The sequence below is a fragment of the Zingiber officinale genome, chromosome 11A (assembly GCF_018446385.1).
Source record: "Zingiber officinale cultivar Zhangliang chromosome 11A, Zo_v1.1, whole genome shotgun sequence".
NCBI lineage: Eukaryota > Viridiplantae > Streptophyta > Magnoliopsida > Zingiberales > Zingiberaceae > Zingiber > Zingiber officinale.
This window is the reverse complement of record NC_056006.1, coordinates 86,270,623-86,294,851: the sequence shown is the minus strand read 5'-3', so window position 1 is coordinate 86,294,851 and position 24,229 is coordinate 86,270,623. Positions and strand designations below refer to the sequence as shown.

Genomic DNA, 24,229 nt, shown 5'->3' with positions numbered 1-24,229 from the left:
AATGTCTTCGTCAATCTGTCCCAGTACTAATACGAAGGAGGTAAATCATGATCGATTACTAGTCTTTGAAATAATAACTAGTACATAAAAAAAATATTTATCTCGATTTTATTGAAATATGCTCCATTATTATATTATTGTTTTAGGAATATTTTTTATTATAATAAAATATGATTATATTCATTCAATCCGTCATAGTCTGTCCAATGTGAAGGAAAATAAAGTACCAAAATAATTTATAGCCGACGTCATCGTAACAATCCTTTAAGATAGATTTTGATTTAAATGCGCCTAGGTGTTACAATTGTTCATAGATTTTGATTATATAACCTCTAAAAGAAAATTAAAAGTTGCTTAGATATCTTTCCAATTAAATAATATCTTCTAAATACTGTGATTTAAATGTTGTTATCTAACTGTTAATTGTAAGCTAGCATAAATGAATAATTTATGGTTATTCTAATAGTAATTTACTATAAGAATCATGTTTTTAATGGTTTTATTTTATTTTATATTTATGAGAAAATCATTTCAATTCTTTTTTTGCTTGATCTTCTTTTTATTATTATTATTATTATTATTATTATTATTATTATTATTATTATTATTATTATTTATTTTTCTATTTTTTTTAGCCATGCCACGTAGCCGTAGATTACCTTGACCCCATTTCCTTGTTCCTTTGCATCTTTCTTCCGCAGCAACTACCCATCGCAACGCTACCTCGCCCGAGAAGAAACCTCCTGAGTTCGCCACGTATATCCTCAACGCAAGGTTCCGATTGGTGTCTCCTTTCTTCCTCCTTTTTCTATGATCATTGTTCTGATATCGAGAGAAGTTTTTCGTTTTCAGTCGGTCGAGATCTTTGCCTACCCAGAGATATCTCCAGATTCCTGTTGAATAACTCTAATTTCTGCAGATATGTATCTAATCGAGTTATCTCTTAGGTTATTTTGTTTGTTTGTTTGAAATTTCATAGAACTGATGTTTTATCTGAGATCTCTCAGGATAGCGGATCGGACTGCCGATCCCGATCCAATTTTCTTTTATCATTCATGAGCATTATCGACCATTTTTGCGATGAGTTCACAAGGGGGACAAAGAAAATTACTTTTTGACTGATTACTTTGGATTTCCATTTGATTTCTTCTTGGAAGTTGCCTTGACTTTTAGTAGTGCAATATTTGATAATTTTCTGTACAAGATTATAAATTTGCTAGTAAATATTTCAATTTTATTTTTTGATTTCGTATCATTTAGTTGATTCATCACCATTGAATGATCAAATATCAAGATTACGTATTTGTTTTTGATTTGGTGATGTGGTGAGAATGATATTTTGCAGTCCAAACTTGAATTGAACTAAATATTTTTTTTTTTATAAAAAAAACTGGATATTGGTTATTTGTTAGGTAGTTTTTGCTAATAAGTACCAGAAAATAAGTTCTCAGATTTTAAAAACCTTCACATGAATTTGGTTATCGGATCAGGTTACCCGACTTGCTTACCGTGTGAAATCTGCTGCATTGGAGCTATTTTTCTAGCCCTGACGAAGCTTGAACCTGGTCCAGGAAGGAAATGGTACCTTTTCCACTCATTCTAGTTTCAGATTCTGCAAATTTCATAATGTTTGTGCATTTTTTCTCTCTTTCATTTTTTTCATTCTTTGATCTTCTTGGTTGTAAATTTGATAATTTCATGTCAAGTTAATTGGATTGGTGATCCCCTATCCTTGTTCACATTGGATTTGAAGATTTACTTCTGCTTTGAATATGTCTAGGGCTCTTCTACTCTCAAACATGAACAATATGGAAAGCAATACTTCTAAAAAAACAATAGAATAACTATTTATGAATCACTTTCGGTTTGAAGCAAAGTCTGGGATGTAACCTTGGTTTGCATGTTTGTTGGATTATTGAATTTAGAAAGCAAAGTCGTTCTGTGCATGAATGACACTAGGTTTTGCTCATGAGAATGTTCAACGCCCTATGAGTGTAATATTGATGTTAGCACCACATTTTTAATTAAAATGTCAGTTATAAACTATGTATAGATTTGGTAGAAGGGAACCAGGAATTTTACATTCATCTATTTATTTTCAGTTTCAGGTGTGTAGCATAAAGATTCCAGAAAGATAAAATATAGATGTTACTTTCAATTTTACTTAATCTCTGATAGTTTATGAAATTGAGATTTGCATAAGGACTTTTGGGAAGTTACAACTACGTTATTAGGATGGGATGTTATTCATGTGTATCTAAACAAGTACTTGTGTTTGTTGTAGATGTTGATGTTTGAAAATGATCTTCTCTGAGTTACAATAAGATTTTTCTTGCTATTTTTTCCTTTGTGTTCCTGTGCAATGTAAACTGCAGAACTACAATTAGTTTTTTCTAAAGTTTTTCTAAGCTCAAAGCAATTTATAAAGCTGGTGCCACTTTTAGATGTGTAGCGATTGTTAAAGCATAGCTGTAGGACACTTGACGCAATGGATAACTATCGGTTCCGTTGATTCACACACGAATACCGGAAGCGACTATCAAATCTATTGATTTGCACACGAATACCGGAAGCGAGCTTCTACAACCTATTGATTCGAAGGGGAAATACCAAGAAATAGGGAAACACCATGTTCCAAAGAGGAGATAACGGATAAAAAAAACATTAATCAAAACTATCCTCAAAACATGAAATAGGATACTTATAAAGACCTCATACCCTAAGACTTGAAGAAAGGAAAGAAATCCTCATATATGGACCTCAATTCCTATCTTTTACAGCTTACCATAAAAGGAAATTTCTTAACAAAAATCCTAATTAACAAAGCAGGACACTAATATAGACAAATTCTAACTTATATATACCAGAAATACCAAAAAAAACCCTAAATATTATAAAAATGGAAATTACCAAAAATAGTAAAAATATGCTCGAGGCTCAGTTGAGGGCCTAAACAATGGATTTTGGGCCCGAAACTTGGCGGTTATGGATTCCCGATAACAAATGTAGATCTTTGAATTATGCACACATGGCCACCGACAGAGCATGATTCTGAGTCGCGAGTCAAAAGTTATGGCTTTCGGAAGATTGCACTATAGAACCCGCATCAAAACTGATTAACCAAATTTATGCCAAGCCAGTATATCCATTGCATATTTTCTAAAGGAGGCACCAGGATTTAGCTTTAATCAATCCATTTGGTGTTAGAATGCATAACCTCAATTTGAGGCATTCCTAAATACTTAGGCGGGAGGGATGCAGTCACTAATACCAAGAAGTAGTCTTGCATTTTATTATGATTCTCAAGGGAATAAGATTTAGGCTTGTTGGAACCGTTGTTCTATATGACTAAAAATGACGAGAGGACATAAAACCTAGAGGTAGCATTTTGTAAACAGACTCATATCAGTAGATGATTTGTTGAGCTTGTAATGTAGAACTATGTGCCTTCACATTAGCTTCTTATTGTCAATGGAAACTTGTGAAATTTTAGTTTCATATATTCATAAATGTGCATCATATTGTTGAATTTGCTCATGTTCATATTCTGATCTCAAGTACTACAAATGGCATTAGGTGATTCATAAAAGCTTAATTTTATATTCTTGAAGTATTAGAGAGTAGAATCCGTTATCTTATGCGCCGCAATTATCAACAATGGTGATTCGGAGTGAACGATATCAAGACTTATCTTGATGAGTTTGAGGTGTGACAGTTGTGAACGTTTTTTGCAGCTTGGAGGCTCACATATGTCATTATAATAATTTCTTTTGCCAAATCAGGATCTGAATATTATATTAATGTAAAGTTTGGTAAGATAACCTTTTTTGTATCTTCACATGTTAGTATGAGCAGTGATCTTGATTGGTTAGCTAAACTAAGGCAGGTTTTGAACATAGCTTGGAGAGCAATGCACTCGTGCAGAAACTATTGATGGGTATTCTAACTTTCTCTGAAGAATCAGAACATGGTCTGAGATGCTCATCCTACAATTGGATTAGAGAAACTATAAATTTGACCTCATAAAAAAATGAGAAAGGAAGAACAAGTAATCATAATTGAAGGAACAACACAAACTTATGTCATATGACCTATATATTTATGATAAAGAAATTTTGCACTGAACTTTGTCCATCTGATCTTTTGATTGTTTATTTTACTTTCTTTTCCAAAATCACGCTTCTTCTTTGTATTCAAATGTCCCGTGCAAAGTTGTATTTATTCTTCAATTTTTATTATTTTAACCATGGTATGGTTTTGCGGCAGGTGTATCATTCCAGTTTTGTTGATCTAGAAGCTGTATCAAAAGCCTGTGGATGCCCACTTCTTCCATTGAAAAGCCATATTAAGGGTCCTGCACCTGTCTCTGATCCAGGTTCTCTTATGCCCTCAGTTTTTTATTTTTATTTTTGTTAAACCTAATTATCTTTCTTCTAGACCACACAACTAAGGCCAGCTTTGGTTTTTGCCATCTTATTCTAACAGATAAAATTGACATTGTCGATGAGGCGATAACCTTTTTCCGAGCCAATGTTTTCTTTAAGAATTTTGACATTAAGAGCCCATCCGATAAGCTCCTCATATACTTGACATTTTACATTAACGTGGCTCTCAAACGGCTGGAGGGTTGCAGAACACTGGCAGTAGGGACGAAAGCCATCATTAGTTTGGGTCTGGAGAAGGTCCCTGTACCCGGAGAGCCAGGCTTTCCGTTTCCTGGTCTGTTTGCCCTTCCCCAATCTCAGGATGAAGCAGGTATTCCAGCACAATAATTCACTTTAATCAACTAATTTCAGCTCTCCGTGAATATAATATAACAATCATATATAACTTGTTAATAATACCATAATAAAAAATATATCTACAGATCTATTCAGAAACTATCTGAAGCAGATAAGGGAGGAAACAAGTGGAAGATTGCTAAGCTGTGCTTATAGACCTAACGGCACTCCTAACAAGTGGTGGCTGGCTTTTGCAAAGAGGAAGTTCATGAATATTGTTGTTCTCTAGTTTTATTCCCTTGTTCTAAATCACTATGTAATTTGTGTAATTCAAGTGCAGAATGCAACTTTCTTGCTTCTAGATTGTTTGTGGACTGGTTGCAAGCAAATAACTTCTGCTTAATCATTCCCTGAAGACTGATGGTTATTGCATTTTAACCTTGTATTATAATTACTCCAATTTAAACACAATTATGGACTATGTTTGCCAAACAACCAAGATAACAAATGGCAAAAGCTTAGAGAAATAATGATGTGCTTGGTTTCACCCAAGGAAACTTGGTTTGAACTTGAGTTGGGTGAATATGTTAAGTAAAATAAGATATTTACTGAGCTCTTACAGTCCTTTGACATCATGTTTGACATCACTTGAATCATCATATAAGGTGTTGGATAATATATGGAACCTTCTTAGTGTTCAGTGACAAAGACAAGGTTAGAAAAATAGAAATTTTGCAATCAAACTTTGGATATATAAGATCTCTTGATTTGGACATTACCAGTGTTATGATTGTGCCAAGCTTCTATATTTGTTCAACCACTCCTTCAATAGTCTCTTAGACTTTGACTCGATTTCTATCTTATAGGATGCAATCAGCGTCGTTCATATGATGTCAATTAAGGGTTATGATTTAAAGATTGTACTTGAAGCATTTAGCTCTTTTCTTAGCTTTGGAATGTCAAAATCCTAGTGATTAGCTTCCTTCAAGAGGATCTACCACTTTATTTATATGTGTGTTGCCATGTCTGCATCAATTTGAAAGTATAGTCTTTTTTGATTAGTTAAGCAAGCCAAAATTAGAATTTTATAATCATAAATAAAATGGAGCGAAAGAGTTAATTGAGATAACTACTAAATTTCACCTACTGACTTGTCTTATTAATCTAACTTTTGTATTTAAAAACTTAAATATGACCAAAAGACTAGTTCCATATTCACATCGAGTCTTTTTGTTGTAATTTTCAAATTAGTAAGTAGATGTCTTATATTTATCATAATAGGTAATTGCAAAATAGATATTATTATGAACATTAGGGTATATATCTTCGTAACCAAGAACTAGATACTGTCTCTACTTAGCAATCACACATGTTTTACCACATTTATCATTATCTTTCATAGATTTTGTGTCCTTAGGTTTTCAATCTCTCTCGATTTAGTTGTTGTGCCACCAATGTACTAAGTTCCCTGAGTTTGCTCTATGCCACCCAACCAATGCTTCATGTCATCAATCCACCTTATTTTGAGCCATTCATTGAATACACCAAGCTCTCACTTTATGCCATATTCAATTCTCCAAATCTATTAATCCATTGCTTAATGTTTCATATGCAAGAGTTTTTTGGCCTTCGAGGTTGGATTGAGTTGGTTAGTATGGGACAGAATTACTATCAAACAATTTAGTCATCGCCCTCCGTTATCTTGAGCTAAGACCATCCTCTGTATCAAAGAATTCCCTTTCTATAAGATGACTCTTTCATAGATCAGAGTAATATTTTAGTTTTGCGATTGACCAATGCATCTTTTCGATGAATAAAGTTTAACTAAAATACCTGTCTCCTGTTGCCTGCTGATTTTCTATGCTTGTTATAGTAAACAAAGTTCAAGTAGTTGTGGCATCACATTGTGAGGAATCATATGCAAGTGTTTGTTTGTTTGTTAATCAAGCAATTGGAATATTGTCAATTTTAAATGCCATCAAGATTATTAATCAACTAGAGCTACAATTTGATAATTCTTTTTTTTACATGGCACAATACCTATTGCCTCTTAAACTATATCAGCCACATTCAAACAATTTATCTCGCTTTTAATTTGCTCCATATATAAAAACACCTTCTAGCAAAAATAATATACAGAAATCAGAAGAAAAATAATGCCAGCCACAAAGAGTACTCTGTTGGGTTGATACAACAACACTATCATTAAGTGGCAAAGTCAAAGAAATAAATACAATTTTAACATCTAAAAATTCTTATATATTTTAATCTATTTTAATTTCAATATGTGTATTACAAACTATTCAGTTGTTATTTTTTTGGTTGCTTTAAATTCTAACTTTCATACTTTCTACTTGTTTCTTTCTACAACTAGAATTAGGATGAACAACTTTTCATTAATTTGGTGATCAATTACATCATTACACTCATTATATGGCTCAAGTAGCCATCAAATTAGGAAGTTAGTGTCAAAGGGACCACTTAAAGAAGCAAGTATAGAAGAAAGAAAAAGAGGAAGAAAAGAGAGAGCTTTTAAGTAAAATATTGATTTTCTGGACATATAAGATCTTTTATGTCTTTGGTAGATTGCTTGTTTTTATTAATTATTCATGTAATACAAGCCCAAGTTAAGAATTGAGATAAAAATAAGAGTAAAATATTAAACAAACGACGTCATCAAAAGAGCACCTTATTTTAAAAAAATCAAATCAAATCAAATCAAAAAATATCTATCAAAATTTCCTTAATACATCCTATCCAACCCAACAGTATTATAATATTTTAGTAGCTATTGGTATATGCTATAATATGATGACGTTATTAGATAGCTGGTATAACATGTAGAAATTATCGAATTATTGTTATAATATTATTCTTTACTTCTAATGTTACTGTGGTAGCTAAGACTAATTGTATAAATAATTTTAAATGATTTTGATTAATTAAAAAAATACTTTTAATGGAATTTAAATAATTTTGATCAAGTTAATAAAGAATATTTTGATATATTAGTATTAGAGCTATTCGGAAAATTAACTATGCACTTTAATCAAATTTATAAATTACTATACACAAATCATTATTATATCAAAATTCTTTTTACTATTTTTTTTTAAATATTTAAACTTCATCAAAATCATTTTAAATTAATCAAAATCACTTTTAAATAGTTATAATTAAATCTTAAATCATAAATCTTAAAATTTAAAATTACTTTAAAATAGTTATAGCAATTACCTATTATTTTTTATTTATTTATTTATTCATTTTAATAATTCATATATCCAACCATTCAAATTAGCTAATCTTAAAAATTGATCTAAATAATCAACATTTCCTTTTGATGGTCCGTGAGCAAGACTAGACCGAGCATAACTTTCGTCATGTCTTGACCATTTACACTAATGGCTAGTAGTTATCCGTAATTTACCTCCTCCTCCGTATTGGTCTAAGGACGGATTGATGGAGGTGCTGGGTGCGAACGAATCGTCTTTTGTCACGTGAGCAAGACTAGACTGGTTTGTTGTTGGATCAAGTCGGTTGGATGGGTCCATCGGGTCGGGAACGCTATGGATCCAATGTGAGAAGCAAAAGGACCGAGGGCTGGACCCCACCACCAGCTCACACCCAGCAGCCATTCATTGGTCATGCTAAATCGAGCCCTCCTTTTATTATCAGCGTAACATGTGCCATGAGTTGGTAAAGGTTAATCAATAGTCACAATTCACTTTAGCCGCTGCGTTTATAGAAAATTCACTTTTACTCCAAGGACGTTTGAAATTGCGTAAGAACCCTTAAATTTGGAGGGAATAAATGGCTATTTTTAAATATTACGGGCCAAAATGAAAAAAAATTGAGCTCTTTGGGAAAGGTTCAAATACGGGGCAAACTGAAAATTTCTCAAAATTTTTATTTGGGTCCTAAAAGTTTCTCAATTTATACTAGTAACTTCACGTAGGGAGATGCCATGTCCTTGCCGGTAGAGAAGCTGTTGCAGTGATCGCTGTGCCAGGATCAATGCGATTTTGCAGGCCACTTTTTGCGACGTAACTCTCTCTCTCTCTCTCTCTCTCTATCTTGGTAGCCCTCTCTCTCCTGATTGATTGATTCCTTTTTTCTTTGCAAATTGCAATTCCATCAACCATGGCAGCGAATTAATCTCCAGAGTCAGGGAAGAAGCAGTGGCAGAAGTGGCAGAAGGCAAGGAGGGACATTTTGGGAAAGAGTGACACTCAAGGTTCCAACCACCCCTTGCTCATACCAATCTCCATCGCGGCCACCGCGGCCGCCGCCAGCCTCCACCACTGCTGCCCAGGCTAGTGTCACTGCTCTTCTGCAGTTGCAAAGAGTCAATTTTTTGGCTTTGCAGTGAAGCTCAAGGAAGTATGATGTCGGTTGTTGCTGTTGCAATTGTTGGTGCTACCAAATCCTCCCCCTGACCGGCCCTCCCCATTTCATTCCGTTCCGCTCTTTCTGTTCTGCAACAGACAATTCCATCACGCTCTTTCTCTTTCAGAATTCATTGCAGAGTCACTTTTATACAGTGCGCGCGCGCCGCAGGCCAAAGTTGGCCTTTTTTTCTTAGGTTTCTACCCCTTTCTTTCGTGTTCTATCTGGAAAGCTTCACCGCGGAGTGGATCTGGTACTGGTGGGGTTTAGCATCGTCGTATGGTCTTGCGCGCGTGATCCGTGTGCTCTTCGAGAAAGATGGCGGTGGAGAGCGGGGAGGATTGCTGCGTGAAAGTGGCCGTGCACGTAAGGCCGCTCATTGGCGACGAGCGCCAGCAGGGGTGCAAGGATTGTGTCACCGTAGTCCCTGGGAAACCGCAGGTTCCTTTTTCTGTCGTCTCATCTCCTTATTTCACAAAACAAAAGAAAAGGAAAGAATCAATTGATCGAACTTTCTTGTTTGAGATGCGGATAACGTAAGTTAGGATGGGCTCTTTGTTGAAGAAAACGAAAAAAAGTGGTGATTTTCCATTGACATATCTTTCGTTTCTCTCTGGTTTTCGGATGAATTGGATCAGAGACTTTCTTTCTCATTTTTTGTCTGTTATGGAGGTTCAAGGGCAATGAATGTTTGCGAATTGGAAGCAAATATTTTGTGGGTCTACAATTGATATCCTCTATGTGCCGCTTAAATTGTTCGTAACTTTTTGCCTTTTCTGAGTCACTGTAGTCTAAGTTGTTTTCTTTTCAAAGTGTTTCTGTATAACGCATGTGGGCACTGGATTATTCTCAAATCTTGTTCTGATCAGTAATCGCGTTTCCAATTATTATTCTCAAATTTGTGGAAGATAATCTCGTTCTTTTCCTCTTTAAAGACTCCACTCATTCAAATCTCTTTTCTATTTGTACATATGAGTTCTGCTTCATGTTTCGTCATCTTTGATAGTTTGCAAGGTTTGCTTGACGATCCTCTCATCCTTTTGTTGGTCGAGCTAGTTGATTAAGGTTCCTTCTTTCCCCCATCCATTTAAGGCTTGTAGCAGTCCATCAATGAAAGAAATTTCTTTCTCTGTTCCCCTGGATGTCAGTACCTTGCTTTCTTACCTTAGCTTTTTCAGTTATGATGGATAAAACTGCAACTCCATAATTGTGATTTTTCTAATTATGGAAACTCAAAAAAAAAAAAAGTCGACAGGATGTAGGCGAGAATATGGATAATTTGTTCACTAAGGTTATCTTTCACTATTTGATGACTGCTAAAAACTATTTTTTTCATCTATTGCAATTGAGTGTCTGCTTGGCTCTCTCCTATCCTTTTTCAAACCGACTCTCTTATCAATGAAAGACTTTCCTGAAAAATAGTTTTAAATGTTCAGAAATTTCTTGAATTTCTAAATCATAAATAGTTATGGAAGGCTTCTGACATGCAGGTGCAAATTGGCACCCATTCATTTACTTTTGATCATGTATATGGGAGCACAGGTACTCCATCGTCCGCCATATTTGAGGAATGTGTTGCTCCACTTGTAGATGGCTTATTCCAAGGATACAATGCTACTGTTCTTGCGTATGGTCAAGTTAAGTGTTAGAATATTTATTAAGATAAATGGGTAAAATCTTTGTACAATGTAGCCTGAAATACTTACAGAATTGACAACTTGTTTTGCTATAGACGGGGTCAGGAAAAACGTACACCATGGGAACTGCATGTAAGGATGGTTCTCAAACAGGTCTTATACCTCAAGTTATGAATTCTTTATTTAGCAAAATTGAGGCTTTGAAGAATCAAGCAGAATTTCAACTGCGCGTCTCATTCATTGAGGTACCAGAAATTTCAGTTTGATAGGACTGATTCCTCTTTTCTTAGATGGGAATAATGTTTGTTGCTTCTGTATATGCCTTTTCTTGCCTGGAACATTGATTGTGTTTGTGAAATCTTTTCTTACTTATCAACACCACAAGTTAAAATAAAAATTCATCAAAAGCGACCAGTTATTCTCTCTTGGAAAGAGCTCCTCATTGAACATATATACTTTTGTACCCATTGGGCCATAATTACATATTTATATTTGTTATCTACATTTGGTGACAATAAATAGTATACATTTCTGATTTGTATTTTGAGCTGTTTCTTTGCTAGATAACATTCATTTTCTATTGTACATTTGTACTATAATCTTAGAGCATTTGCAATTCAATTATTTGCCTTGTAGAATTGTCCATGCACTTTTCTTTGTATCTCATACTGATAATTTGTTTTTTGGAACATGGAGATATTGAAAGAAGAAGTGAGAGATTTGCTAGATAGTTCATCTGTCAGCAAAATTGAAGCTGTCAATGGACATTCTGGGAAGTTGACAATGCCTGGGAAGGCTCTAGTGCAGATACGGGAGGCATCAAATGGGGCAATAACATTGGCTGGATCAACTGAGATTTTTGTTAGCACTCAAAAGGAGATGGCTGCATGCCTAGAACAAGGTTCACTGATTCGAGCAACTGGAAGTACAAATATGAACAATCAGTCAAGGTTAAGATGATAGATTGGCTCGTTTGCTGATGTCTGTTTGTTATTCTCTAAAAGCATGCTTGATTTGTTCTATGCTTGACTAGTTAGCTTTGTGACTGGGTCCTACAGGAAGAAGCCTCCTGTAGCATTTCAAACCATTAGACATGATAAATAGTTGCTTTCATATTCAAGATTTTTTTTACATGAAGCAGACTATAAAGAGAGGATGAATGTCATGTAACTATATATCATCTGTCTCAGCAGTTGCTGCGACTGATGAGCCCAGAGCTCACTCACTGGTTGTACACCTAGTTTAACTTCCATTTCTCACAAGACAATTGTTGTTACCTTCATGGTATATACATTTACATTGGCTTCATATTATCTTATCGTCTCCTTATATAATTAGTAACTTAACTGCTGAATTTTTTTGGAAAGTGAACTGTATAATTAAGTAGTTGTTTTCCCCAATTGAATATCCTTACATATGTCTGACAATCAATTTTTTCAATACTTATATACGACATGCGCTGTCTGATTGTAATAGTATATACGCTCTAACTTGAATTGTCAACCAGGCATCTTTTCCAGTTTTCCTTTTCAATGATTTAATATAGCCTTGTGCTTAGAATAATAAATATCTAAAAGATGCTATCTAAAATGACAAAAATGATGATCAATGGATAAATGCAGGGTGTGAAATTACAAGTACCAAAATTTCTTTTCCATTAGAGAAGTGAGCTTTCTCCTTCCTTGTTGACCAATAAAATACACATAATTATTGTTTTTGTTGCAACATGAACCTATTCCATCATACTAATTTTAGTAATGTTATTTCTTTGTGGAATAGTCGTTCCCATGCCATTTTCACAATCACATTAGAGCAAATGTGCAAGATTGGTCCAAATGTCCCTGCTGAAGGCACCCTCATGGAGGACATGAATCATGAATATTTATCTGCAAAACTACACTTAGTAGATCTTGCTGGATCAGAACGTGCCAAGAGAACAGGCTCAGATGGCCTTCGATTCAAGGAAGGTAGTTCACCTGCTTTTTGATTTATACAACAACCACCCAAATACAATGTTTCTTGACAGACACATGCATGGTTGTTTCAGGAGTTCATATAAATAGGGGGCTGCTAGCCCTTGGAAATGTCATTAGTGCTCTTGGAGATGAGAAAAAGCGTAAAGAGGGTGCCCATGTTCCTTACCGTGATAGCAAACTTACACGGCTCTTGCAGGTTGCAGACATTTAATCTTGGCATGATCTCTAACTATTGTTGCGCTTTTAGCCTTTCATTAAATAGGAATTAATCAACAAATGAACATGCATATGAGTCATCCTTTGCTCAAAAAAGGACTTTATTTAACAGCTTGGAGAATCATGAATTTTGAAGTGTAGTTTGAGATAATTGAAACATATTTTGCTTTCTAGGAAAGATGAATAGATAGTACTTTTTGATATATAGTCCAATGGATTTATACTTGCCTTCTACTTATGGTGACAGTATATCTTTTCCAATTTACAAATCTGATATAGGAGTTTCAAAATTTCCAAAAAATGTAGGCTACTTAAGGGCCAACATCATAGGAGGATCCTATTTTTTAGGAGGCAAACTGAGTTTTAGATCAGAAAAATACTATGCGACATTTTTAATCCCAAAATTGGTCTAAAAACCAGACGACTGAATTAGGATGATACATGTACTATTGCACTGTTGATCCTATAAATGAAGACCATTATTTGACAAGTTGACCACATTTTGAGTGCTTGATGTATTAATCAATGGTGCTGCTGCTATTCTTTCTGATATTGTTTGCATCATTTTTAGAGGTACATGAATGTTATTAGGTATTCAGTATTTCTTCCATATCAGTGTGGCAAAAACATTTTATCCATCTGAATTTGGTAATCTACATTTTTTCAAGGACCATGGCAAGAACTTTTTTTTTTAACTGTTTCTTGTTTTAACATCATGCAGGATTCACTTGGTGGAAATAGCAGGACTGTAATGATAGGTATCTTAAACTGATTGAAGCTTAACCATAAATTAGGATACAATAGATTCTAAAAAATCTTACTTTATTTGCTACATTCACCAGACAATTGCTAAAATCATTCATTAAGTTCTTGTCATAAGCTCAGGTCCTTGACTGTCCTCAGTCTAGTTAAAAAATATCATAAGCTCAATCTGTTGTGAATGCATTCAATGTTAGGACCTCCAAAATTTTGGGTGCAAAATTCTTCAACTGGCCTTTGGAACCAATATAAGATGTAATAATCTACTTAAATCACACCTTCTCACTAAAAAATGATTGTTGTTTTTCAAGTGCTCTGTCCTCTCTTGAAGAATAGAGTGGAGACAATTTGCATTGCAGTTGAATTAACATAATATTTTGCGACTTAGTAAATACATTGAGTTGGCCATTAGTTTTTCGGGTACAAACATGTGTAACAAGGGAAAAAATCTTGTATTCTGTTAACACTTAATTACTCTCTACCACATTTTTTTTTTTTACTTTTCCAAGATATCATATTCCCTCTCTTAAAGAAGGCAATATCCTGATGCGGATCGTTGATCACTTGTATGCATATCTGTTTCTTTTTCTCCACTTGCCTTTCCTTCCTAGTTATCCACCAAAGAAAACAAGGTTTTTTGGATAATAAATATGATCAGCATTCTTCAATAATCATATTGTACTTGAAATAATACAGTTCTTGTGGAAAACAAAATTTTATCTAACTAAATTATTTTTCTCCTTTCCAGCCTGTATCAGTCCAGCTGATGTTAACACAGAAGAAACACTCAACACATTAAAATATGCTAACCGAGCTCGTAACATTCAGAATAAGCCCATTGTGAGTTTCCAGCTTGAGGGAATGAAAATGATACTCATTTAATGGAAATATGAACTTTATTTCTCTTAATCTGCTTAACTTCTTGTATTTTGGAATCTATCTAGGTCAATAGGAATCCAATATCAGAAGAGATTCACAGAATGAGGCAACATATTGAATATCTACAGGCTGAATTGGCCTGTCACCGCGGGGGAGGTGCATCGGATGATATCCAGGTAATTATATTACTCTCGGCTGTCAACTTTTGTGGAGATGATGATGGTCATGGTATTATAACAGTATAATATGTCCATCTGACAATCGACATTCTAAACTTCATGAGTTCGACATAGTGCATGAAATGAGCAGCCTTAACTCTATTCGTAAATTGTAATCCATATGCTCTTCTGTTTGTTTGTCACCACATACTGTTTGAACTGTAATTTGTGTCTGTTTTGTAGGCTCTGAAAGAGAAAATCTCTTGGCTGGAAGCTACTAATGAAGATCTTTGTATGGAAATCTACGAATACCGGAGTCGATTTTCTCAGGATCACCATTTTGACACAGATTCTGAAGTATATTTCTTGAACACCCTCACTTTTACAGTTCTGTACCTTTTAATTCAACTTCTTGTTTGATCATATAGATTTGTGTAAGCCAAATAGCAGGGCAGGGAATGGGATTATAGGAATAATAGGTTACTATTAAGTCAAAATTTTAATGGTGGTTGCTTGAATTGAATTAAGATCAATTCAAAAACTAAGTGAAAATTGACAATGACCTAAATGTGAAAAAAATGCAATAGATGAACTATTGACTGAAAAATCCAGAATTTGAAGTTGTATCTGCATTTAGGATCAAATGAATCGGACTAGACTAGGGTCTATAGTGCAACTTGAAAATTCATCACTCTCTAAGACTATGGTTTCTAATTCTGAAAAGGAAGTCCTTATGGTGACAAACTCTAGATGTGAGAAGTGAAAGGGGAATTAGTGAGTATTGTAGATAAATGAAAATAGGAAAGGGCAGCACGGTGCACGAAGCTCCCGCTATGCGGGGTCCCGGGGAAGGATCCATTGTACGCAACCTTATCCTGCTTTTTGCAAGAGGCTGTTTCCAGGATTCGAACCCGTGACCTTTTGGTCACAAAGTAACAACTTTACCGTTGTGCCAAAGCTCCCCTTCCTACCTATTTTCATTGTCAAAGCATGTTGTTGTAAGGATGAGAACAATAAATGTTTACCAGTATGAGAATTATATTCCATTGTCAAAGCATATCCTAAATTTGAGATTGTTATAATTTTACGACCTAGACCCCACAAAGCCCATTAGCTAACTTTTAAGCTAGTATATGTCATAAGGCATGTTGGTGTAAGATTTACAGTGCCAAATTTTATTGTGATCCCCCTCGTGCATGGTGAGACATGGGCTAAATAATAAGCTTTATTAGCTTAGATAGAGTGTGACTGCTAGTCATTAGTTGAGTTTAATCATTTTGGGTCATGATTGACCCTAATAACTTAATGAGTCACTTCGTTAGGCATGTTGAAGTGTTGGAAAAGAATGCCTTTTGTATGATGGTGCTATCAATATGAGATCTCGCATGCCATTGAGTAGAAATGATTTTGGGCTATGAGTTGGCTTTGCTTCTTGATAGAACGTCAAACCTCATGTGGGAGAGTTTGTAACACCTACGTTAGTACCACATAGTAAGTTGTGGGCTAATATAGAAGTCTCATAAGCTAATATGAGTGAGCTACTATTAACTTGGGCTTAAGCATTTTGCACTAATGGTCGAGCCTCATAAGTCATAGGTCATTGGGTTAATTCTCTTATTTATTCAAGAAGTGACATTTTTTTAACAATATTATCTCCCTCGATTCTAGATTGATAACAAATGAAACCATGGTTTAAATTACCATTCCAAGCCATGTATCAATCCCAAATGGAAACTGGAAGTTTATTGGTTTGATAAAAAAATATTTATGTTGCATTTTGAAATTTCAGGAAACTGGAAATTGTTTTCTTAAAGGAGAAGATCCAAAGAGGAGCCTGCACAATGCAGAAGGCTATGATTATCACATGGCTGGAGCTTTAAGAGGTATTATAAATCATTTGTGTTTAAAGTAATGTTAATTAGATTTTGGTAGTGAATGCACATGATATTTTTCAGCATGTGATGGTTATCCTAAACCATTTGACTCTCGGGGTGATGTTTCATTGCTTCACCAGGTGATTCAAAGGAAATAGATGAAGTAGCCAAAGAATGGGAGCACACAATGTTGCAAGATTCTATGGGAAAGGAGTTGAATGAGTTAAATAGACAATTGGAGCAAAAAGAGGTGATAAGTAGCATCAAATTTTATTTCTCTATAATTAATTAATGAAAATCAGATTATTATTTCTTTCTCATGATGAAGATCTTTCTTCATCACCTTTTCCAAATGACATATGGAATCTTTATTTCTTTTTTGTGGGGCTTTTTGTTATTTTGTGTGTCATCAAGAGGAATTAGCTGATGTCTATGCTCCAGTATGAAGGGAAATGTTAGAATTAATATTTATATATATTAGTATGTCTTGATTAAGCCTCACATGAGGTACTTATTATGTTGGACTCCATCTAAGATAGGGCTATAATTATTCATATCAAGGTTTAAAATCTCGTTTGTTATGAGCTAGGGATTTGGTACCTGGTTGAAATGAGATAGTTTCGGGCCATTTCGACCGTGCCAAGTGGATAGTGTTGGTCACTTTGATGATGAGGAAGAGGAGAAAGAAGAATAGTAGGTGCTTTCTTGAAGCTGTTGTTGGAAGACGTGGTGATAGTTGTCTGTAACACAAGATTGGTGGGATCAAATACCTGGTCCGATTAGTGTTGCGGGCAAGGATGCGTACCTTAGAGATCATGACACGAGTGAGCGAAGCATTGTTCTACTATTGTTGGTGTCAATCACCTTTGTCAGATTGGGATATAATGGATCCTCATGAGGAAAAATCTCAAATGGCAAAAGTGGAAAGGCAATGGTGTAATGTGTTTGCTCACCTTCACAGCCGGGGGAGGGGTGAAGTTTTGTTTGGAACTAAAGAGGGAGGTGGCACTCAATGGAGTTCTATGGACGTATTGAGGGCATTGAGGAGGGTGGTGAAGCTGCAAAGGGGATCGGAGAGGAAGAGGAGGATGGTTGAGGTACTAATGCCAACGCCATTTTTCTACGTCTTGGTGTGAGAGCAAAATGGAAAATTTTGGCCATTCTGTCCAGAACAGCTCAAGATTTTAATACATAATTCACATTGATTACAACAACAACAAATATCAGTCTCAGCTACTGTACGTATTATTGTGTTTTTTACAACAACCATTATAATATGTAAAAGTTGATTAAATTAGTTTTACTCATATGTGATTTGTCAATGTTGATAATATATGCTAGACTTGCTTGAAGTTTGTTTTCTTTTGTGTATGCAATAAATTCAAGCTATCTTTGCAGTTGAAATTTTGGCTTTCCTGTTGAATGTAATTTGGTGTGACTGTTCTTTGAAGTCTTTGATTCCATGTGACTCCATAATGAGGCTCTTTAGCCAATTCATTGCTAGTTGACGAATTTTCTTGTCTGTGCAGTCTGAGATGAAAATGTTTTGTGGATTTGACACGTTTTCTCTTAAGCAACACTTCAAAAAGAAATTGATGGAACTTGAAGAGGAGAAAAGAGCAGTGCAGGTTAAGGGATCGAGATTGATTTTTGTATCTACTCCATTTGTTTCCCTGAATTTCCTCTAATGCTGACCTTCTGGTAACTCATTGCAGCAAGAAAGAGACAGATTGTTGGCTGAAGTTGAAAACCTCGCTGCAGCCTCAGATGGGCAAGGGCACAAATTGCCAGAGAACCACTTGCAGAAACTGAAGGCCCTTGAAGCACAGGTTGATTATTTATGCCGAATCTTCTATCATGAATTAGTAATGAAAAAGCATTTCATTCAGACTTGATGACTACCAAAATTTCTCTTTTCAGATATTGGACCTTAAAAAGAAACAAGAAAACCAAGTTCAACTATCAAAGCAAAAACAAAGGAGTGAGGAAGCGGCAAAGAAGCTACAAGAAGAGATACAATTTATTAAGTCACAGAAGGTTGTTGTTTATTACTAAATATCTCTGTTCTTCATTTAGTCTATTCTCCATTTTTCATGTTGTGTTTAGTGGTTTCTCTATTTTGCAGGTCCAGTTGCAACACAAGATAAAGCAAGAGGCAGAACAATTTCGTCAGTGGAAGGCTTCTCGTGAGAAGGAACTGCTTCAGGTGCATTTTGTGTTATGATTTAGAGTATTAGGATCCATATAAAACTGTAAACTGGATCAGGCAGTTTTCTTGTAGTTATGTTACAAGTAATAGTCCCTATAGTTTCAAGAAATCAGCATTTGTTGTCAGTTCTGACTGTCTTTGCTTTGAACTGGGAATCCTGTAATTCACTATGATCCATGTATGATAACCCTACTAAGTTCCAATTAATTTATGAACAATAATGCTGCAGTGTTGCTGCCCAAGCATATGGCTGTCCTGATTTGGCAAGTTAGTACTACTTACACTCACATGATGGGTATCTATTAGTGTTATCCCCATGCAAGGTTCTCATTGTAGGCAAAGAACATAGACACAACCTCTACCCACAGAATTCTGCTCAGTGTCATCAACTTGACTGTAACCTGGCCTAGAAAAGGAACTCTAATAGAAATCTTGGTTTTATATTGTGCAAATAAATCTTATTCATTTCCATGTCATTTGGCTTGCCATTTTGTAGTGATAGTTTGTCAATGTATCATCATTTGATGGAATTGTATACTATTCCTTCATATTATTATACACTTGTACATTGTTTTCTTATGATGTGAAAGATGGTAACTTCTGTGCTGTATGCTATTTATATATATTTTTTTAGAAGAAAAGGAACTAGTGGAATCCTGTAGGTCCAATAAATTTGTTTTGTTTTTTATGCATTTTCGCAAACAGCTAAAGAAAGAGGGAAGGAGAAATGAGTATGAGCGACATAAACTTCGAGCATTGAATCAGAGACAGAAATTGGTAAGTGTAACCTTCTCTATGTGGAAACCATCAGTCTAATTGTTTCGTTTATTTCTTATCCAGTGGCATGTCTTAGTTATTACTCTGCTTGTATTGTATAAGTAATTTGTAATGTCTATTTTATTCTGAGTGATATTATTCAGTTTGTTTAACTCATTTGAACATATAAGAAGCTAAAATTTTACTAATGTCCTTCCAGGGATTGACCAAATCATGACATGTATGTGTTTGATTTTGGTGTAAAAGATGCTTTTGAAACTATATAGGTTATTCTAAATTTATAAAGTAGGCACAGTAAGCGAGCTGGTGATATTCTTGAGGTATAGAAGTGTCCGACTAAGTTTAAGATATCATTTCGAGCCAGGGTATCAGCCCTTTGTCAGAACGATATTGTGTTAGTGTTGTGCCATGCTGGTTCGTTGGCACACTGCATTGGTGGCCTCAATTAGGAAGGAGGATGACGAGTATGCTAGCCTTAGTTATTACTCTGCTAGCACAGGTGTCTAATTTGTAAAATCTATTTTATTCTCATAGTAGCTGCGATATATACAGTTTATTTAGCTCATTTGAACATATGAGAAGCTATATTTTACTAACCATGTCACCTAGGGATCGGCAAGATATGATGAGTTTGTGTAGGAACTGATTTTGGTGTAAAAGATGCTTTTGAAACTATATAAGATTCTGAATTTATAAAGCACATAAGGGAGCTGGTGATAATCTTTTGGTATAGAAGTGTCGGACAACATTTAAGACATCATTCCAAGACGAGGTATTGTTCCTTTGTTGGAATGATATTGTTTGTTGGTGTCATGCCCTGCCAACCTGTCAACACTCTGCATCTGGGGCAGCAATTAGGAAGAAGAAGAAAAAAAAACCTTGCTGCTGCCTGCTGGATTGCTCTTCACTCGTGAAAGAAGCACGAATTCTGTTGATTGAGATGGTGGGAGGAATAGGGATAAGGTTTATGGGAGAAGGGGAGAATGAGGTAAACGAACAACGAGTTAGGGTATTAATTTTTAGATAGAATTTTGGACTTCATTCTACCATTCATTTGCTGGGGTGGAGATGTGGTTCTGTAGTGACGTAGGAATTAAATCGCTGACAATTGGCAGCGAATAGTAGCTGACTGCAGATGACTATTGGTGGCAACATGGTTGAGGTAAGTTTCATTTGTGTTGATCTCGTTTTGATTGGGGTTTACTGTGCTGACCAAAACTAAACATGACATTGCAATCCTTGGTGTCGTGGTAGATTCATGATAGTCCTAGTCCTAAAACCAAGTTGATTAGCTGAAAGGGAGTAATATGCCCAGAAAAAAAAACTATAAGGAGTTCTATGAAGTATGCATGCACTCAAAGCACTGACCATGACTGATATTTGTAACTTGTTCCAGCATTTTATGTAGTTCTTATTTGCAGTTTTAATAGTTGAGACACCATATCGTTTATATCTCAAACCTACCACAGGTTCTTCAGAGGAAAACAGAGGAGGCTGCAATGGCTACCAAGAAGTTGAAAGAACTGCTCGAAGCTCGAAAATCATCAGCACGTGAAAATTCTGGCACGTTTCTTTAAGGAAATATTTTTTAAGCTTCAATCCTTTTCTGATGTTACTTTTTTTTTTCCTTTCCAGTTATTGCAAATGGTCATTCACCAGGAGTTCCGGTAAATTATCTGTGTTAATTTTTTATAAGAAAATAAGTGAAAATACATCAAATATAAATAAATTTTCAGTTCAATGAAAAATCCCTACAACGTTGGCTGGATCATGAACTTGAAGTCATGGTGCATGTGCATGAAGTGCGGAATGAATATGAGAAACAGAGTCAAGTGTAAGTTGTCTTTTAATTGGGAGAATGGAGAATTTCTGTGTATAGGCTTGATGATGTCTATTCTGGTTGTTCAGGCGTGCTGCCTTGGCTGAGGAGCTTACTTTCCTGAAACAAGAGGAGGCTTCATTATACGGTGCTAGTCCACCAAGAGTAAAGAATGGAAACTCCAGGTAGATAAATCATTACAATGAATAGTATATCGTGTGTAATTTTGGTGTTTGATCACTGCAAATTTATGCTTACGAATGCTTGGTTGTGGCTTCATTTAACAGCCTTCAATAACAGAAGAGTCGTATAAAACTCGTATTGATACATGAACTTATTTAAAGGCCCTGTTTGTTGATCATTCCTTTTGCAGAATGTCCTCTTTGTCTCCAAATGCACTATTAGCAAGAATAACATCACTTGAAAACATGGTGAACATATCATCAAACACTCTTGTAGCAATGGCTTCCCAACTTTCCGAGGCAGAGGAACGTGAACGTTCATACACAGGACATGGAAGGTGGAATCAGTTGCGCTCCATGGGAGAAGCAAAGAGTCTGCTTCACTATGTGTTTAATGTTGCAGCAGATGCAAGGTTGCATTCCAAGTTTTTATCTTGATATTTGCTTATGGATTATGACAACATGAGGTTTGCATCAAAGAACTGGAAATTGAAAACAGAAGTAATAAACTCATTTTTGTTCTACGTATTGTTTAACAAATAGGCTGTTGAGTCATGTTCCTTTGACAAAGATTATTCAATGAAAAAAAACATAAATGTCAAATCACCAAGTAGAATAGATAATGAAAGAATGCCAGTTTGTCTCTAGGTTAAAATGGAGCATTTTCGCTTTGTTTTGACTAAATTGCGACAAGTTTTCTTGAGTTTTCAGTGCTTCATAAAGCAACGACTGACTTTTGCATATTTGGAATAGATGCAAGTTGAGGGAGAAGGAAATTGACATCAAGGAACTAAAAGAGCAACTGAATGAACTTGTTAGCCTTCTTCGACTCAGTGAAGCACGGAGAAAAGAAATGGAGAAGCAACAGAAGATGAGAGAGCAAGCTGTTGCAGTTCCATTAACGACATCACCTTCGGTAAGCTTGTGTTCAGTTCTTGTCAGTATCCAGCAGATACTGAGACTCTCAGATATTCTTGCAACTCTTAAGGCTATTTTCCCAAGTTGAATCTATAGCTACCTTTACTAATGTCATTCCTATGCTTGAGGAAGATACTGAAAAGAACGTAGGCCAAACCAAGGAGATACCTAAGCTCGAACGTCTAATGTTTAACTCTCAACAGCTAACTAGTTTAATGACCTAAATATGTACGTGCATGCATACCATATGGGTGTGGCAAATTTGCTAGACATGATGACTTAACACCTCTTGGTGCACAAGTATCTTGCTTGCTAAACTCAGACATACAACGTAAGTAGGATTTTGCTTGCTGTATGAAACTTATACTATGAACATTTTGTGTCGATAAATTAATAGGCAAATTCAAATGGTTCCCTGAAGCACTCTGCTGATGATACTGGTACTCCACTGTCTCCAATAGCAGTACCAGCGCAGAAACAACTGAAGTACACTGCTGGTATCGCTAATAGCCCAAATAAAGCGGCTTCAAGTTTTGACAAGCAGCCACTGAAGGTCTGTTTCCTGCTATTAATATGATCAATTTGCGACCCATTTTAACTGTGGTTGAGAAAGATCTTTTCTCTGACTGTAGATGGTGCCGATTGGGCATCTGCCTGTGGGAAAGAAACTGGCAATAACAGGTCATGGAGGAAAGCTTTGGAGATGGAAAAGGAGCCATCATCAGTGGCTCCTACAGTTCAAGTGGAAGTGGCAGAAACCGTGGAAATTGTCTGAATGGATTCGGCGTAGTGATGAAACAATTATGAGAGCTAGACCTCGGTCCCTCCCTCTTCATAGGATCTCATGATATAGCATCGCATGGTCATCCAACAATCCCAACCAATCCCCCAGTAAGTATTTTATAGCATAAAGTGGTCACAACGCATTCTGATTCAAGCAAGGCTTAGACAATCTCTTCTCTTTTTTTTTCGGAGGTTTTGATTAACAGAGAACTCCAATTTGTACATGTTTATACTGTATTTCTTCATATGTAAATTGTAACCATATAGGTAAGCATATTGACAAGGAAATTACTATCAGCCACATTCCCATGTTCCTCTTCAATAACAAGGCCTGATAAATTGTTCCTGAATGTAAAGATTTTCGCCTGTTGGATAAATGCAACTTCACCCGCCTTCCGCTTGTCTCTCTAAAAGCTCTGAAGCATATCATAAAGCAGAAAAATTCTGAAAAATGCTGGTAATGAAGGGAGATGAAGGATGAAGCTCGGCATGTAGCTGATTTTCTTTTTCCATCTTGTCTCAGTATCGCATTGGCCATCAAAGATGCTTGGCCTGTTTGGTTTGGTAAAGTATCCATTTGTAATTGTTATTATTATTATTTTTGTTATATCTTGTACGTATGAAACATTTCTGTGTATCCAAAAGTAGTACTGTCTTGGCTGTAAGAATACAAAGGTTTGGGACCTGCAATGATATGAAGAAGAAAGTAACCAATTGGAATGGCACCAAAGGTTTGTCCCTCACCATACGTGGAAAGGCTTGGGCTCCTATTTTTTTCTGAATCATGAAAGGCGTCTCATTTTCATTTTTTTCTATTATCAGCTATGTACATTTATCCTCCACCTTCAATACTTTTTTATTATTATCTTCCTCTTAAATTTTAAATCGTAAAATCATAATTATGAAATCATAATTATTATAATTAGATTGAA

The 24,229-nt window shown here is 35.4% G+C and overlaps 2 protein-coding genes and 1 long non-coding RNA gene across 6 annotated transcripts; all 3 read left to right on the top strand.

Annotated features, from left to right (window-relative positions):
- The first annotated feature begins 644 nt into the window (after positions 1-644).
- On the top strand, positions 645-5,192 carry LOC122032258 (actin-related protein 2/3 complex subunit 3). Of its 2 annotated transcripts, XM_042591535.1 has the most exons (6): positions 645-774; positions 853-919; positions 1,491-1,581; positions 4,267-4,375; positions 4,486-4,755; positions 4,868-5,192. In XM_042591535.1, exons 3-6 carry the CDS (start codon positions 1,579-1,581, stop codon positions 5,008-5,010), a joined length of 525 nt encoding a protein of 174 aa, XP_042447469.1. In that variant the 5' UTR covers positions 645-774; positions 853-919; positions 1,491-1,578; the 3' UTR covers positions 5,011-5,192. The 2 variants fall into 2 exon arrangements, with proteins under 2 accessions (XP_042447469.1, XP_042447468.1); XM_042591534.1 differs by lacking the exon at positions 853-919 and having other exon boundaries at positions 661-774.
- A 3,487-nt stretch (positions 5,193-8,679) lies between these two features.
- Positions 8,680-9,236, top strand: LOC122031990. Its single transcript, XR_006125912.1, has 2 exons — positions 8,680-8,767; positions 8,872-9,236. It is a non-coding gene; the product is annotated as an uncharacterized LOC122031990 (long non-coding RNA).
- Positions 9,237-9,297: 61 nt separating this feature from the next.
- LOC122031988 (kinesin-like protein KIN-4A) lies at positions 9,298-24,027 on the top strand. 3 transcript variants are annotated; one of them, XM_042591231.1, is made up of 26 exons: positions 9,298-9,551; positions 10,601-10,747; positions 10,843-10,992; positions 11,444-11,697; positions 12,527-12,714; positions 12,795-12,919; positions 13,661-13,697; positions 14,447-14,538; positions 14,643-14,753; positions 14,979-15,092; positions 16,525-16,618; positions 16,750-16,859; positions 18,139-18,237; positions 18,325-18,438; positions 18,530-18,646; positions 18,735-18,815; positions 19,524-19,595; positions 21,065-21,158; positions 21,231-21,262; positions 21,332-21,429; positions 21,504-21,599; positions 21,788-22,009; positions 22,350-22,512; positions 22,912-23,067; positions 23,147-23,405; positions 23,655-24,027. In XM_042591231.1, the coding sequence occupies exons 1-25, from the start codon at positions 9,429-9,431 to the stop codon at positions 23,360-23,362; spliced, it is 3,105 nt and encodes a 1,034-aa protein (XP_042447165.1). In that variant the 5' UTR covers positions 9,298-9,428; the 3' UTR covers positions 23,363-23,405; positions 23,655-24,027. The 3 variants fall into 3 exon arrangements, with proteins under 3 accessions (XP_042447165.1, XP_042447163.1, XP_042447166.1); XM_042591229.1 differs by having other exon boundaries at positions 23,565-24,027; XM_042591232.1 differs by lacking the exons at positions 9,298-9,551; positions 10,601-10,747 and having other exon boundaries at positions 10,882-10,992; positions 11,454-11,697; positions 23,565-24,027.
- Positions 24,028-24,229: the final 202 nt, after the last annotated feature.